The sequence below is a fragment of the Cryptomeria japonica genome, chromosome 8 (assembly GCF_030272615.1).
Source record: "Cryptomeria japonica chromosome 8, Sugi_1.0, whole genome shotgun sequence".
Lineage (NCBI taxonomy): Eukaryota > Viridiplantae > Streptophyta > Pinopsida > Cupressales > Cupressaceae > Cryptomeria > Cryptomeria japonica.
Genome location: NC_081412.1, coordinates 252,853,127 through 252,871,556, shown reverse-complemented (window position 1 = coordinate 252,871,556; position 18,430 = coordinate 252,853,127). Strand labels below are relative to the sequence as shown.

The 18,430-nt window shown below is 42.3% G+C and overlaps 1 protein-coding gene across 5 annotated transcripts in view; it reads right to left on the bottom strand.

Annotated features, from left to right (window-relative positions):
* The window catches only part of LOC131059993 (uncharacterized), a 257,233-nt gene that overhangs the window by 86,900 nt on the left and 151,903 nt on the right, over positions 1 to 18,430 (bottom strand). For 4 of the 5 annotated variants that reach the window (XM_059210074.1, XM_059210075.1, XM_059210077.1 and 1 more), the window contains one exon: positions 11,513 to 11,647. The exons of the other annotated variant lie outside the window; for it this stretch is intronic. In XM_059210074.1, the coding sequence (XP_059066057.1) occupies positions 11,513 to 11,647 (135 nt within the window). The remainder of the gene's footprint in view (positions 1 to 11,512; positions 11,648 to 18,430) is intronic. 5 annotated transcript variants of the gene reach the window in all.

The window sequence follows — 18,430 nt, the reverse complement described above, 5'->3', positions numbered from 1 at the left end:
AAACATTATCTAATATCAGTTCATGTAAGTATGAAATTATGAATGAAAATAATCAAATAAAAGAAAAATACGAATTAAAATTAAAAGTTAAAATTTTAAACATAATGTAGAATGCTTAAAAATTTTACCTTCACAATCTCAGCACAAGGGGTCCAAAAGCTTGGCTCATCAAAAATGCAATCTGCCACATCAACCCCTGCAACACTCGTAGCATAGGATGAGGAAGTCCACTCCTCACCAACAAACATATGTCTCAAAGTTGCGTTACTTCGAATCAAGGATTGCAGTGTGATGAAGTTAATGGCAAATCTACTGATTCTAGGACAAGCCAACTCCTTTTGCCTTGTGTATTGCCTCATTAGGTTAAGGACCCATGCATGATTGTATACATATTTGCAAATATCTTTTGCCTTCTCTACACATGTCCTGATCCACGAAAATCTTTCCAATGTCCTTCAACATGAGGTCAATGCAATGGGCGGCACATGGAGACCAAAATATAGATGGGTACCTCTCCATCAAAAGCTTACCCGCAACAGCATAATTTGTTGCATTATCGATCACCACTTGTACTACATTCTCATCACCCACTTCATATATGACCTCCTCTATAACCTCACATAGGTAAGTGGGATTTTTAGAATGTACAAAAGCATCAATGGACTTCAGAAACATGGTGCCACCTGAAATTTAAAAACAAAGCAAAATCAATGATCAATGATCATTCAATAAATCTTAAATTAAAAATAAAATACTAGTCATTAAATCAAATTCAAGTTATTCAATCACCTGCAGAAGAAACAAGAAAATTTAGGAGCGTTCTGTTTCTCCTATCAGTCCAACCATCTGTCATGATGGTGCAACCCTTCCTCTTCCATATCTCTCGTGGGTCCTCTAATGTGGCTTTTACATCAACCACCGTATCTGTCAAATTTTGGCCACTTAACTCATAATCAAAAGGGGCTTTGAACCCCACCCCACAAATAGCGATGGCATCAACCATGCTCTACCAATAAGGAGACCTATCACAAATAAATTAAATACGTATAAATATTAGACAAAACAAACTTGTAGAAGACATAAAATTCCTATGGTTATATTTGATAATATTTGTTATCCGGTAATGTATTAATTAATTGTATTAAGTGGCTTGTCACTCTCGAGTAGTTAGGTGTCAGTTGGTTGACGGTTGTGTACCTCTCGGCAATCGTCGGCTCCTTTAAATATGTTGTGCACTGCCAAGGAAAGTAGTACGGTATTGTGGAATCTATTGTAATCCTTGGCCAACCATCTTTGGTCTCTTCTCAGTAATAATTGCATGTGTGAATAAAGATATATTTTACTACTGTGTCTAGTATGCATTGTTATGTACATTATTATTTTTTGTATTTAATTTACCAGTTGTAGCGGTAAACATTTTGGCGTAGTTGCCTTAAAAGAAATCGGGTCAGCCTTGAGTGATTCACGCTCGTAGACCCCAGTATAGGTGAGAAGAGGCCATAGGGTGGTCAAGACCAAGCGATTAGGTGATCCACAGACCCTTGGCCAGAGGGAGCACATAGACGAGTCGGAGCCTAGAAGTACCCGGAGTGTTGGGACGCTGGAGGTGGATGTGTAGAGGACACATGCGCGTCTGAGAGTACAAGGAAAGCACCAAAATGTAGCGGTCGGAACAGTCCACCTAGGTCCGACACACCTGGAAGTACTCGAAGTGTGGGGGACGCTGAAGGTGGACGTGTAGATGACACCTACATGGCCGAGAGTGTAGGGAAAGCACCAGGACGTAGCGGTCGAAACAGTCCACCCAGTTCAACACACAAGGCGAATACACATGGTACCTTCCGAGTGAAAACAATGATGAACACGAAGCAGAAATTGCCGAAGTTCACGGGGGATGGATCAAAGGAGCCCATACGACATTGTAAGACATGTATAACAATATGGGAAATGAGTGGCCAAGATGACAAGGACTACTGGTTGAAGGCATTTCCCATCACCCTTCGGGGGATCGCCATTGACTGGTACACAGACCTCGATGCCTAGCACAAGACGAGGTGGAGTGATCTGAAGAAGGCCTTCCAGGAGGACTTCAAACTCCTGACGGATGACAATGAGATCATGGCCGAAATCTATAATACCAAGCAAGGAAAAAATGAGAGTGTACGCGCTCACAACCATAGGCTCAAAGAACTGTTGAACAAGATGGAGAACCAGCCAGCCGATGGGTTGAAGAAGAGGTTGTTCACGAAGGGATTGATACCCTCACTACACAAGAAGATGAAAGTAGTGCCTCCGTCCTCATACGTTGATGCTTACAATCGGGTGATGGACATCAAGAGTGAAAAAAAACCTCCTCCGAAGGGGAGAAGACCGACAATGACGAGAGCACCAAAGGTGGCAGTGACAAAGAATCCAAAATCGTACGAGCCCTTTGACGAGATATGTTGAGAATGATGAAAGAATTGAAGGTTGAGAAAGGAACCAATAAAGTAATGGACTATGGTATACTGAGTGCAAAATTGAGGGGCACACGAAAGGTAATTGTCCTAGAAATATGTTTTGTGAGATTTGCCAAGTGCTGGGGCATGCAATCAAGGACTGCCCATACTATTTGAAGATGAGAAGTACACAAGTACTCTTCACATAGAGAGAGTCCAGCCCATCGAAATCACAAAATGTATCGCCAAGCGGTTATGGAAATCAACGAGCGCGAAACCAAATACAGTACGACTCTAGAGGATGTCCTATCATACAATGCCAACAATGTAGTGAATGGGGACACTTTGCAAGAGATTGCTAGAATAAGAAAGACAATGTACAATTATTGCGCAAATGGTGTGGCCCAGGTGACTATGAAGACACCAACTGTCCAAAGCAAAAGGGTATTAATATGCTGGATGTGGCAGAACAAGAGGAGGCAGTGCTAGCAATCACGAGAGAACAGGCGAAGAAGGGGATGCATTTGGACTCTTGTATGACAAAGGAACAATTCCGAAAAGGAAGAGCTGAAGTAGAACAAGTGCTAGCGAAGGAACGAGTAACCTCCAATGGAACTACAGGAATCAGAGAAGAATATAGTCCGACAGGTGCTATAAGCAACCATACCCATCAAGGTGGCAAACCTTCAAACTATGTCGCAACTGAGAATGGCAATTGCCAACAGAGACAGTGATGACACAGTCATCTAGAAACAATGTAAGCCACAAGAGGAGGAACTGACGGGAAAACCACCACCCGAAGGGAATGAGGTCAGCGATACAATGTTGCTAACGGTGAGCATTGGGAGGAAGCTGACTGTTGTGGAGATGGAAATAATGCGCCAAAAGCTGACAAACACCATTGTTGATGGAGGCTTTGGAGTAAACGTACTGCCACAAGACACCTGGAAATGTCTGGGGAAGCCGACGCTCCAGCCACCAACCTTCCATTTGGTAGGTGCGGACCAGCTCGGCATCCAACCGTTGGAAACATTGATGGCACAAAAAGTAACGATTGGGACATGCTGGTGTTTGTTTTATCATCTACCAAACATTAGAATAAGATACCCGAAGGTATTCTATCCTCTCCTGAAAAATCAATGCTAATTCCAAGGTCTATGTTTGCGAACAACGACTTTAGTGGGATAGCTACTCGGGTAGTGTTTGCTGAAAATCTCAAGGGGGACTTACGTTAACAATTGTCTTTGAAGCTGCTGGACTTAGATGGATTTAGCAATTCTAGGCTCTCTTTTTTTTTTTTAAAGATTTTCCAGGATGTAGACTTTCAAAAAGGGAAAAAGGGATACGGTTTGAGAAAGCTGATCTAATCCTACGAACTCCGGAGACGGTATCAACTGGGTGCTCTCAGGAAACCGCACTTTGCTTCGCCACACTGAGGACAACTACACAAAGCGGGTGCGATCTTCAATGGGTTGTGCTTATGATCGAAATGTTGGCATGCACAGAGGATAGGCTCAGACTAACTTTGCACAGTGAAATGGAAATCATCCATTCACCAAAAGTATGAGCAGAGATACACCGTCAATTAACACTTATCAAATCCTTCATTCAATTCTAATAACATGAAAGCAAATCTAAATTAACTTTAACTAAGTGTTGAGGAACTTGAAACCATGCTAATCATTCAAACAATAGAGATTACAAAGCCTTAAGAGAAAGCACACATGCAATATATTATGTCAGAAACCTCACCCTCTCCAAATGAGAGGAGGTAGCCTTATATAGTTTTTCAAAAATAAATGAACGATTGAGATCAAACAATGATCAAGGGCCCAGATTGAAAGCTACAAACCCTCATTAGGGTTTCCCAAAACTCTATTAGTTTGAAAGAATGAGAAAGTGACATGTGGCACAGCTGCTATTGTCACTAAGGTGAGTGTCCAGTTTCCCCTTTTGCAGATTCGATGTATCTGGACATGATGAGCCTGACCTCCTCCATAGTGACACTTGGCAAGTTGCTTATTTGGAAGTCGATGATGTCCACATCATCAGTACATGTGGCGAGGGTGCCTTCCCACTCAACTGCTTGGGCAAGAAAGTTCTCGTCAATGAAGAGAAAACTTGCAATCCTTGAAAGATCGCCCTTATCCATCATCCCCGAGTTTTTGAAAAAACTCGACTGAATCCTAGCTCTCAGGTTCTCTGCCTGCAAGTGCTTCTCTCTTATACTCTCTTTCTTCCAGATCTCTGATGCTACACGAAACACCTTACTCAAAATTTCCCTGACACTTTCCTCTGTCTCAAAGCACTTAGTCTCGGATTTCTTCAGGACTTCAATCCCGGTGACTAAAGCATAATACCAGGTGTTAAAGTCATATCTATCCCCAGCCTGTATAACACCTGCATCCACCAAACTCCATTTTGACAAGCCTCGGATAGCCTTCAATTGCAAGAGTATTTCATCTTGAATTTCTTCAACATCTTCCCAATTTGCAACTAGGTCCTGGATTCGGGTGACTAATGAAGAGGCCGACTCATGTGCTGATACTAAATTTTCTACAAGTGTGTCAGCACGTGTCGAAGCGTCTGAAATCCATTCCTTGGCCTGTGTGAATGTGTCCTTCATGTCTTCGTAATCCTTCATTGACTCTTGCTGAAGAGGCTACGGAGGAGTGACTGGTATCTCATGGTTGAGTGACCGAGTGAGATGGAGAACATATTTCCTCCATTGCTGGTTCTCTTCCTCTACCTTCTTCCTTTTCTCCCTCTCCTAGGTTAGAATCGCCTTCAGGGAGTTGCAGGAGTCGTCAAAGTACTGGACTTCTTGGTCTTGGGTAAGCTTACCCACCTCTATAGTTGTGATCTTATAATCCTCTAGGGCAATATTGTCCCGATTTTTCCCTTCCTTTGGCACAACTATCTGAATTGTCCGAAACCCTGCACTATCCCTCTGGATCAAAGAGAATTTTCTGGCTGGCTTCGGTGGCTTGACTATTACTGGTTCATTCACCTTTTCCAGAAATGTTGTTGTATTCTCTTCAGAATGGGTTTCCTTACGGACCTTGGCCCTTATCCTTTCCCTCAACCAATCAGGAATGGTTGACTACTCCACATTGTTTTGATCAAACCCATCATCTGCCCTTCCCTGTCCAGTAACTATACCATCGAGGAAAACTACTAGGGGCTCAGGCTCTTCAACTTCTGTGGCTGCATTTGAAACCTGTTCCCTATCTGGACTTTGAACAACTTCTTTCATTATTTCCTCAATTGAAGGAGAAGGCACTCTCGCTTCAGTATTCACCATATACGTGTCCATATCTTGCTCTTCAACTGCATTTTGATATGGCACGGCAGACGCGGCACTCAGGATGGAATGAACTTCATTGGACTCCCGTCTCTCCCCGACAATCCTCTTTCCTCTGACCTTTCCAGAGCCTCCAACTAATTCCTTCCTTTTCCGGGACCCAATGCTCTTTAGATTCTGAGCATTGCCTGCAAAGATACAAGGGTTGGAGGACAAAGAGTCATCTACTCCCATTAAATCATAGGTTAGGGCCACACCTTTAGACTTCAATTGTTTCATCCTCTCAGATGTCCACCACTTAGAGTACTCGACCACCGACCTCATAAGGTCTGCTAGATCTAATTTCTCTCCCTCTGACCAATCGATCAAGGCTACTGTCTCATTCCTCATTTTTTCAAAACCTGGCTGCTGAAGCTCAAGGTTGTCTTCTACTTGATCAGCAACTCTAAATACCTTTGTTGCCCTTAACATGCTCAAGGGAATCCTTGACCAAAATCTCCTCCTGATCTCGAAACTATCGGCTGCGTTAGCCCAATAATTTTCCAAATCAGCTCTGTGCTCAAATGCCATCCCTTCAACCCTTTTAATCTTATGGAATGGATCAAAATTCTTTCTTGCTTTGTACTGGTAAAAAGGGTACCAAGCCAACTCTTTCTCAGCAGTGGCAGCGGCTTGTGATGACAGGCACGTCTCTAACCCATTTCCAATCGTGAAAGAGGAGGTTCCTGCCTTCTTCTGCTTATCTCTTTGAACTGCCATATATCCCTCAAATTGCCTTACAACCTCCAGTAGCACGACTCAGTTGGTAGGATAAGCTGGGAGCTTATAAGGAGATCCGGAAAACCCCTGAATTCTTATGTAAGTGAACTTCGGGTATTGGATATACCAATATCCGAATCTACTGATGAAGTCCATAGACTCTTGAGAGAGTCTCTGATGTAGTCCACCTTGCAGCGTCCGTGTGATGTGCATGAGAAATGTGTCATTCACCCTCTTGAAATGGAACTTTTCTTCCATGTGAAGCTGGGGATAACAGTCATAGACGAGAAACTGATTTTCCTTGTTTCCCACTTCCCCTCTGTAGGCGAGGCCTCTATATCTGTAGGTTCTAGCCAGGGAATACAACAAGTACGAGCTCATGAAGAAGGTCTTATTTGCTTCCATATTCTTCAGTTGGCTGTCCAAGTTATCACTTATCATTCGAGCCCAGTCTATCATCTTAAATCCATTCATTATTTCATTTATAAAATAATACATCCAAGGCTCAAATGGAGCACCTTGAGGATTCCCCATTATCCTATTTAGATGGACAATTATATCTCCAATATCTTCCTTGAAGTACGCCCTCACCAAGCTCTTCCTTTGTAGTTTGGAGGCACCTTTCCTTGGCTTGTTCAACCAGGAATGATTGACAATGGCATCATACTCCTCCAAATTATCCTGATACAAGTGATCAGCTTCATCCTTGGTTACGTACACAGCATTATGATACTCTCGAATTCTAAAGGCTTCCCTGATGGCCTCATCGCTGATGTTTGCCAACACTCTCCCATCTGGTGCGACAATATCCGTATTGGCAGGGTTGTAATGCCTAGCACATTCAGCTACTAACTCAGTGCACTGCATGGTAGGGAGAAAACCGGCAGCATGCACGATGCCACTCTTCATCATCTTTCGCACGGTCATGGTAGGTACAAGGTTATCCAAACCAAACATCCGCTTCTTCAATTCCCTCATATTGATGTGCCCGAGGTTAGTGTCGCTAACATTCTTCCACTTTGAGGTCATTCTCGACTCAGGAGGAGCATCCTTGTCCACTTGGAATTTCATCGTGCCTAAAATCTGCAAGTAAACATGAAGCTTAAGTTAGAAATTAGTTCTCGAATTAAAGAAAATCGAGGCTGCGAATGGCTAAGTGCTTGGAGATTTATTTCATTTTCATACTTAGCCACAAAAATCGATTTTTCACATGTAAACAATTCAACCTAAGGACATTTACGATTGTAATCCAACAAACCAAGTGTTATAACTTTAAAACTTTCATTCCATTTAGTCAACAAAATGACTTTTTCTCATAAACGAATCTGGAAAACTCAGAAAAATGCAATAAATCTGCATTTTAAATCCAACTTCACCTTCGAATGAATGAGAATAAGGCTAAAAGATAGAAAAACTCAGAAAAAATGACAACTCTGCCTTCTACCAGCTAGTTCCACTCCAAAATCTGCGGATTCTTTGATAAGAAAATCAGAATTCCTCAAGAATCTCGCCCAAACTACAAGCAATACCAAGATTTTCCTCCAAATAAACTTCAATCTGCGAAATACTTCTCAATGCTTGCTCAGAAAATTCGAACTTCTTGGTGTAAGAATGAAGAAACAAAGAATGTATTTGTAATGAAGTTGATTTCACAATTAGAAACACGTGCACACCATCCAACTCATGTTTCTAAATTCAACTTAAACCTTGGGAATATCTTCTTTCTAATTTTGATTCATAGTTCCACCTCGAGTTTCCATTTTGATTTCCCAGCTCACTGATCTTTGAAAATCTCTTTTTTCAACTTTCTAAATTAGTTAGAAGTTCAAATTTTAGGAAGATTCGATGACATCACTAGCATTTGAATTCAATTTTGAACTTGTTGTTGAGTTTGTTTGACTTCCAAGAGTAGGGCGGAGTTTCGAGACTTCAACTTTATGCCTGGGCGGAGTTTAGAGGCTTCAACTTCATGCTTGGGCGGAGTGTTATGACCTCTATCATCATGTTTGTTTGCCTTAAACTTCTTTCATCCCATTCATAGGGCGGACTTTTGGAAGGCTTCCCATTGTTAGGCTCTCATGCTTACCTTGTTGGCTCTCACCAAGGCGGACTTTGAATGACTCTAGACAAGGCGGAGTTTGGATGACCTCTCCAAGGCAGACTTTTGGGTTACCTCCTTAAGGCAGACTTTTGGGTTACCTCCTCAAGGCGGAGTTTGAAGGTATCATCCCATAGGGCAGAGTTTGAAGAGACAACCTCTAAGGCGGAGTTTTGGGAGGCCTTAAGAGGCTTGCACACTATCATGGGCGGACTTTTGACATCCCTCCAACAAGGATGACGGAGTTTAGAGACCACTCCTAGTGCGGACTTTGGAGGCATCTCTCCATGACATCATCATACCTTGGTTAGGTGGACTTTTGAAACCATCTCCAAGGGCGGACTTTTGGTCTATCACCAAGGATGGCGGACTTTGGAAGGCATCAAGGAGAGCGGACTTTCATGAGACATCAAGGAGGGCGGAGTTTTGTGCTCCCTCTTCAAGGTGGACTTTTGATGACCTTTCTCAAGCATGGCGGACTTTGGTGTTCCCTCCAACATGGCAGAGTTTCTTCACTTTTCATGAGGGCGGACTTTTGGTGCCTTCAATGCATAGGGCGGAGTTTTGGGAGACATGCTTCAAGGGCGGACTTTGAAGGCTTCAACTTGGGCGGACTTTTGAATGACCTCCATCATCATGCTTGGGCAGACTTTTGACTACCTTCAACAAGCATGGCGGACTTTGAAGACACCTCCATCGCTAGCACCTTGGGCGGAGTTTTCATCACCTGCCATAACACTCAACATCATTCATTAGCCAGACCTGAAAAATTTCAAAATTTCACAATTTTACCAATTTTACCCAGATTGACTTGAAATTTGAAATCCACGTTTAGGCAAACCATCTAAAGCATCATGACCCCTAAAATGTAGGAAACTAGCTTTTTAGGTCAAAACTTGGAAATTCTTGATCGCGATCGAAGTAGGTCAGTGGTATTAGTGCAAACCCTAGGTCCCCACTCCGAAAAAGAAAAAAGCAGTCATCCCTAAAAAATAGGGAAAACTTTCTAAAAATAGCCATACCGAGGATTGGGCTAAAAATGCCAAAAACAAAACTTCCTTAAAAAAAGGAAAGAGCAAAAAAGCAAACTTTCTAAAAATAGAAAGTTGTTCAAATTCATCCAAATCAATTGTGATCTTCGTCCTTTGGCCTTTCTAGGCACTTTGACAGTATCCGGACTTTGGTATCACTTGGCTTGCAAAAACTAACTTTCAATCACTATGACTCGAACCGTTCAAATTCAAAACTAAGCAAGGCTTGGCAAAACTGAAGCGGAAGGCCACGGGAAGCTAACAAAAACCCTAGAAAGCAGGAAAAGAGAGGGTCCCTATTTGCAATGGGGCGATGTGTGGAAAAGGTCACAACAGGACACAACAATTTTTCTTGGACTTTGTAGTCATCCCATTACAGAAGAAGGCGTACGACACACTCCTCAGGAGGGGATGGTTGATTATTGCCAAGGAAAATCATAATTGGAAGTGCAACACACTCTCGATTAAGAGTGATGGGAGGAAGCACGTCATTGACTTGAGGAACCAAGGGTGAGTGAAGAGGTGGCATCCTTCGACTCAGAGTCTGAGGGTGGAAAAGGCATGGAACCCAACGATGAAGTGCAATATTGCTCTGAAGATGAGACGAATTCCCTGAATGGACGATTCCACTGGCAAATGGAGGACTATGAGGTATTATCACCAACATGCAATTTTCTTGAACCTACCACTCTTCGTGAAGAGCAACTGATGAAAGAATGTAAAGTTATGAATGATACATCTGATAGTACGAAGATAAAAATGGAAAGGAAAATCCCATGAAGGAAGAACAAGAGTTGTATAAACAAGGGAACCTGCACGGAAGGAAATCATAGCTGTACAGAGTCGAATTGTATGGAAGTGTATTGTTAAAAAGCATGTAGTTGAGAGAAAAAAATTAAAAAGAAGGAACCATACAAGCAAAGACAAAAACGCATAGTAGGAATTCCATACACCGTACAAAGAGCACGAAGATTGGCCACAAGGCTATTTATGTACACAAGGGGTCGTGCAAATAGCATGTCATTTACCGTACAAGCAATAGGAGGCAAAAGTCCATACACTTTCGTACGGCAGGAAGAAAATCATCCATACATATCCGTACAACAGGAGAGAAATGACGCGTACAAATCCGTATGGAAAGCAGAATCAAGTATAAGGGGTGCGGAAAATCACCCGTACGGAAAGCAAATCAAGCAAGGGTGGACAACCGTATGGAGCCGTACAGGTCAACGGGAGGAGGGAGTTAACAATCCATACTAAAGACAGATTTCGTACGGAAGCCAAAAACACGAGATCATAAATCCATACGGAGGTTGAAGCAGACCGTATGAAGACAGCAGAAGTCTATACGGCACAGTGTGCAAGGCTTCGTACGAAGGCGGAAGGAATTTGCATGAAAAGAAGAACAGAAGTCCATACAAAGTTTGAGCATACGGAGCTAAGAAGGAATTTTTGCAAGGTCCGTAAGGAATTGGACACCAGATTTGGGAATTCTAGTGAAGCATTGTACGGACCCGTATGACAAGAGAGCATAGTACAACCACCGTACAAGAAAACTCAGTTCAGAATCACGTGGCATACGTGACATAAATAGATTGAAATACCACATTGCCGACAGTCTCTTGGTCTCCTTTTTTTTATGGAGGTTAGAATGATGAAGTTGCTTCTTGTTTGAAATGGTTTATAAAGTGCCAAGAGGAACAAATAACAATATTTTGAAACTACAAAGATTGACCTACAACATTCATATAAATCATATGACTTAGAAAATAATTTAGTAAATAAGTTCCAGAATTACTAACAAATCTGAAAAATGCAAATTTTCTCACACTTTTGACAGAATTCCAATGGAGGATGAATATACAACCAATTACTAACATACCCTGATCAATAGCACTGGAGAAGAGGTCTCTATTACATGTTTCCAGCTTTTACATTGTATCAAACTCCAAGCAGCTACAACAACAATCTCCAGTTTGGTACGGCTGGGCTTTGAACTATCACAGCAGTAATAAATCTACACAACAACAAGATATTGTTCCTCCAGGAGTTCATATCCAGCAAACTAAGAAATAACTATAAAATCAGCCTTAAGTGCATACAATCTTCCTACCATCTAGTCAATCTTCTACATGGAACGGCTAGCATGAACATAAAACTTTTGCAGCAATGAGACCAAAAATAGATATGACCAGCCAAATACCTTGAATCGCCCTCCAAACTGATATGAATAGCTAAGAATGAAGAGCAATAAATTCTGGAATTTATCATCAAGCACAACCAGCTAATTGGAAATGGTGAACAACAATATACTTCAAACACAACCCAAATCGTTCTTCTGAATGTCTGCGACTCCCTTGAATGGGAAATGAACAACTAAATAATAATCAAATTTTACCTTAATACCCAATTAAATCCCCAAACTATGTCTTCCAACAGTGTAGAGATTGTTAGCAAAGAGGGATTCCGTCCTCCAAGCCCATGAAAAGAACTCTCCAAACAATTTCATATTTGTTGTGACATTTTCACACATCACCCCATTGAAAATGGGAACCTATTGGTGTCCGTTTTATCATCTACCGAACATTAGGATAGGATACCCGAAGGCATTCTATCCTCTCCTGAAAAACCACTACTGATTCCAAGGTCTATATGTGGGAACAAGCGACTTTAGTGGAATAGCTTCTTGGGTAGTGTATGCTGGAATTTCAAGGGGGACTTACGTTGACAAGTATCTTGAACTTAGATGGATTTAGCAATTTTAGGCTCTTCTTCTTTTTTTGGGGATTTTTTGGGATTTAGACTTTCAAAAGAAAGGGAAAAAGAGATAGGGTTTGAGAAGGCTAATCTAAACCTACGAACTCTGGAGACGGTATCAACTGGGTGCTCTCGAGAAACCAAACCTTGCTTCGCCACATTAGGGACAACTACACAAGGCCAGTGCAATCTTCAATGGGTCGTGCTTATGATCGAGATGTTGGGATGCACAGGGGATGGGCTCAGACTAACTTTGCACGGTAGAATGGAAATCATCCATTTACAAAAGTATGAGCGGAGATACACCATCAATTGATACTTATCAAATCCTTCATTCAAATTAACAACAATGAAAGCAAATCTAGATAAATTTTAACTAAGTGTTGAGGCAATTGAAACCATGCAAATCATTCAAATAATAGAGATTACAAAGCAGTGCACATGCAATATATTATCTGGAAATGACCTTAAGCAACAATACATCAAAAACCTCACCTCTTCAAATGAGAGGAGACAACCTTATATAGTTTCTCCACAATAAAAGAATGGCCGAGATCAAACAGCAATCAAGGGCCAAGATTGAAAGTCCTAAACCCTAATTAGGGTTTCCCGAAATACTATCAGTTCAAACAAATGAAAGAGTGACAAGTGGCGCAGCTGCTAATTTCACTGAGGTGAGTGGCCACTTTCCTCTTTCAGAGATTCAATGTATCTGGACACAATGAGCTTGACCTCCTCCATGGTGACACTTGGCAAACCGCCAATCTAGAAGTCGATGAGGTCCACATCATCAGCACATGTGGCAAGGATGCCTTCCCACTCCACTGCTTGGGTGAGGAAGTTGTCATCGATGGAGAGGAAGTTTGCAATCTTTGAAAGATCGCTTTTGTCAATCATCCCTGAATCCCTGAAGAAGCTCGCCTGAATCCTGGCTCTCAGGTTCTCTGCTTGTAAATGCTTATCCCTTAGGCTTTCCTTCTTCCAGATCTCTGACGCCACACGGAATACCTTGCCCAGGATGTCTCTAACACTTGCCTCTGACTCAAAGCACTTGGTCTCGAATTTCTTCAAAACTTCAATCCGAGTGACCAAAGTATAGTACCATGTGCCAAAGTCGTACTTGTCTCCTGTCTGTATGATGCCTGCATCCACTAAGCTTCTCTTTGACATGCCTCGGATAACCTTCAGATGAGGGAGTATTTCATTCTGAATTTCATCCACTTCTTCCCAATTGGATGCTAGATCCTGGATACGGTCAATCAACAAAGAAGTTGCCTCGTGTGCCGATACTAAGTTTTCCACCAGGGTGTCAGCACGCACCAAAGCGTCTGAAATCCATTCCTTTTCTTGAGTGTATGAGCCCTTCATATCATCATAGTCCTTCATTGATCCTTGCTGAAGAGGCTGTGGAGGAGTAGCCGGGACTTCACGGTTGAGTGGGCTGGTAAGATGGAGAACATACTTCTTCCACTATTGGTTCTCTTCTTCCACTTTCTTCCTCTTTTCCTTTTCATGAGCCAGCCTCGTCTTCAGAACATTGCAGGAGTCATCAAAATATTGGATCTCTTGGTCCTGGGTAGGCTTACCCATCTCTATGGTGCTAACCTTGTAATCATCTGCGGTGACATTGTCCCTAGTCTTCCCTTCTTTGGGCACCACTATCTGGACTGTCCTGAATCCGGCACTGTCTCTCTGAATCAGGGAAAAATTCCTGGCGGGTTTGGGTGGTTTAGCTATAGCGGGTTCATTCACCTTCTCCAGGAATGCTGCGGTGACCTCCTCGGTTGAGTGGGCCTTTTTGGGAACCTTGGCCTTTATCCTTGCTCTCAGCCAATCTGGAATGGTTGATTGTTCTACAGTGCTCCGATCGAACTCATCATCTGCCTCTCCTGGGTTCGCTGGTATGCCATCCAAGAAGATTGTAGGTGCTTCAACTTGCTCTCTGTTTGGGCTTTGGAAGACCTCTTTCACTACTTCCTCAACTGGCTGGGAAAGCACTGTTACTTCATTATCAATCGCACAGATGTTCATTTCTTGCTCCCCAGTTGCACTTTGATCAGGCGCAATGGAAGCAGCACTCAAGATGGAGTGACTTTCGCTGGATTCTCTTCTCTCACCTACAGCCCTTTTCCGTGTGACCTTTGTGGAGCTTCCACCCAACTCCTTCCTCTTTCGAGACCCAACACTTTCTAGATTTCGAGCATCACAGGCGGAGGTACAAGGATTGACGGATAGAGTATCATCTACTCCCATTAATTCATAAGTCAAGGTCACACCTTTGGCCTTCAACTGTTTTGTCTTTTCAAATGCCCACCATCTTGAATACTCAACCACCGACCTCATGAGGTCTGCTAGATCTGATTTCTCTCCCTCTGTCCAATCTATTAGGACTAGGGGGTCATTCTTCATCTTCTCGAAGCCCGGCTGCTAAAGTTCTAGGCTTTCTTCTACTTGATCGACAACTCTGAATACTTATGTCGCTCTCACCATACCCAACGGGATTCTTGACCAGAATCTCTTCTTGATCTCGAAGCTATCAGCTGCATTAGCCCAGTAGTCTTCTAGATCCAGTCGGTGCTCAAACGTTGTTCCTTCGATCTTCTTTATCCTATGGAATGGATCGAAATCTTTTCTTGCCTTGTATTGATAGAAGGGATACCAGGCCAGCTCCTTCCCAGCGGTGGCTGCAGCCTGTGATAATGGACATGTTTCCAGCCCATTACCAATTGTAAGTGAGGACGTCCCTGCCTTCTTCTTCTTATCCCTTTGAATCACTATATACTCCTCCAAATGTCTCACAACCTCGAGCAACACCACTCAGTTGGTAGGGTAAGCTGGAAGCTTGTATGGAGGCCCAGAGAATCCCTGAATTCGGAGGTAAGAGAATTTTGGATATTGTATGTACCAACACCCGAACCGACCAATGAAGTCCATAGACTCTTGAGAGAGCCTCTGGTGCAAGCCACCTTGAAGTGTTCGGGTGATGTGCATCAGGAAGGTATCATTCACTCTTTTAAAATGGAATTTCTCCTCCATGTGGAGCTGGGATAGCAATCGTACACTGGAAATTGGTTCTCCTTGTTCCCAACTTCTCCTCTGCAAGTGAGACCTCTGTACCTGTAGGTCCTGGCCAAGGAATAAAATAAGTAAGAACTCATGAAGAAAGTCCTATTCGTCTCCAGGTTTCTTAGCTGGCTGTCTAGGTTGTCGCTGATCATCCGGGCCCAGTCTATCATTTTTACTCCATTGATTATTTCATTAATGAAATAATACATCTAGGGTTCGAATGGAGCTCCCTGAGGATTCCCTATTAATCTATTGAGCAGGACAATCATGTCCCCAATGTCCTCCTTGAAGTATGCTCGCACTAGGCTCTTTCTCTGGAGTTTGGAGGCGCCCTTCCTCGGCTTGTCTAGCCAGGGAGTGGTTAACTATGGCATCATATTCCTCTAGGTGGTCGTGGTACAGATTGTTAGCTTCATCCTTTGTCATATATACTGTGTTGTGGTACTCGGGGATCTTGAAGGCCTCTCTGATGGCCTCATCGCTGACGTTTGCCAACACTCTTCCATCAAGTGCAACAATGTCCTTACTGATGGGGTTGTAATGTTTGGCACATTCAACTACTAGTTCGTTGCACTACATGGTAGGGAGGAAGCCAGCAGTGTGCACGATACCACTCTTCATCATTTTTCGCGCAATGGTGTAGGCACAAGGTTGTCCAAACCAAACATTCGCTTCTTAAACTCCCTCAGATTGATGTGTCCGAGGTTCGTCTCGCTGATGTTCTTCCACTTTGAAGTCACCCTCGACTCTGGAGGAGCATCTTTGTCTACCTAGAATTTCATAATGTCTAGGGCCTGCAGGCAAACAATGGAAATTTTAAAGTTAGAAAATGATTTGCAAAGTTTTGAAAATAACGGGGCTGCAAAATGGCTAAGTGTTGGAAAATTTTCCATTTTTTTTTTATTCTCATACTTAGCCATAAAAATCGATTTTTCACCTTAAAACCCTCAGTCTTAAGGCTGGTTGTGGTTACCACCAAGTGCCAAAACTTTCAAAAAAATTTCATGCTTAGCCATAAAAAATGATTTTCTTCCTACAAAACTTTCAAAAAAATCATTTATTAAATTCTGGAAAATATTCAGAAAATTCACAATTTTTATTTCACCTCTGACTTGGATAGAAGTAAGGCTAGAATTTTCTCCAAAATATTCAGAAAATTCAGAAAAGTTTGGATGATTATTCCTCGTACTAGTTGCCTTTCTCCAAAAATCTGTAAACCTTCTGCCAAAAAACATTGTCCCACTTCCAGCAATATCTAGAATTTTCTCCAGATGATCTTCAAACTGACATCTTTACTAAGCTCTCCTTAGTAACTTTGAACTTCTTGGTGTAATAATGAAGTTGATAATGAAGTATTTGTAGACAAGGTTAAATCTTCAAGTAAAATCCCTAAAATCATCCAACTCATACTTCTAATTTAAAAAAAAAACTTTCCATTTTGATTTAAGTTTGAAGATATTCATCACTTCTCCAATATTCCCTTTCAAAGAAAACTTTCCATTTTGAATTAATATCTCAATAATTTTCCAATATTCCTCAATATTCTCTTTTTCCAAAAAAAAACTTTCCATTTTGGATTTATTTTGAGGATTTTTAGATATTTTCTTCATTTTGGATTTAATTTTGAAATCCCAGTGGATTTTGTGACATCACTGGCATCTTGTTGATTTTGTTTGACTTTTCAATGCATAGGTGGACTTTTAATGAGTTGTTTTCATCTTGGGCGGACTTTGAGCATAGCACCTTCATGGCCTCTCTAGGTGTGGCGGACTTTAGGCTAGGCTCCCACCTTAGCGGACTTTAAACCCATCCCCTAAGTGGACTTCAAGCAACATCCCTCTTTGGCGGACTTTGGATAGCTCTCCACCTTGGGCGGACTTTGGTGTTAGCTCCTTCATGGCCTCCTAAGGTGTGGCGGACTTTAAGGATAGCTCCTCCATCACTTGGGCGGACTTTAGGCATCCCTCCTCTTGCTTGGGCGGACTTTGGTGGTGTCCCCTACATGGCTCCCTAACCTATGGCGGACTTTGGTGGAGGCTCCTTCACCTTGACCCTCCTAACCTTGGCGGACTTCAGACTTGGCTCTTCTATCTCTCCACATGCTTGGGCGGACTTTGAAGGTGTCTCCCACATGACCTGCAAGACAGTGGCGGACTTTGGTGGTGCCTCCTACATGACCTCCAATGCATACATGGCGGACTTTGATGGTTGCTCCATGCAAGGCGGTCTTCAACACATCCCCTCATGGGCGGACTTTAGAGTGTTGGCCATCATGGCCTCTTCAACACATGGCGGACTTCTGGATAGCCTCATTTGTACCTGCAAAACCCTTTGTTAGCCAGACTTAGAAGATTTTTAGAAAAATTTCAAAATTTCGCAGCTTAATCAAATTTAACTGGATTAACTTGAAATTTGAAATCCATGTTAAGGTGGATCGTCTAAAGCAGCAAAAAAAAGCCTAAAATCTAGGGATTTAGCTTTTTTAGGTCAAAACTTGGAATTTTTGAGTTCCGATCGAAGCTGGTCAGTGGTGCACGTGTAAACCCTAGGTTTGCATCCCGAAAAAGAAAAAAGCCTAAAATCTAGGGATTTAGCTTTTTTAGGTCAAAACTTGGAATTTTCGAGTTCCGGTCGAAGCTGGTCAGTGGTGCAAGTGTAAACCCTAGGTTTGCGTCCCAAAAAAGCAAAAAGCCTAAAATCTAGGGATTTAGCTTTTTTAGGTCAAACTTGGAATTTTCGAGTTCCGGTCGAAGCTGGTCAGTGGTGCAAGTGTAAACCCTAGGTTTGCATCCCAAAAAAGCAAAAAGCCTAAAATCTAGGGATTTAGCTTTTTTAGGTCAAAACTTGGAATTTTCAAGTTCCGGTCGAAGCTGGTCAATGGTGCAAGTGTAAACCCTAGGTTTGCATCCCGAAAAAGCAAAAAGCAGACATCCCTATAAAATAGGGAAAACTTTCTAAAACTAGCCATATCGGGGAT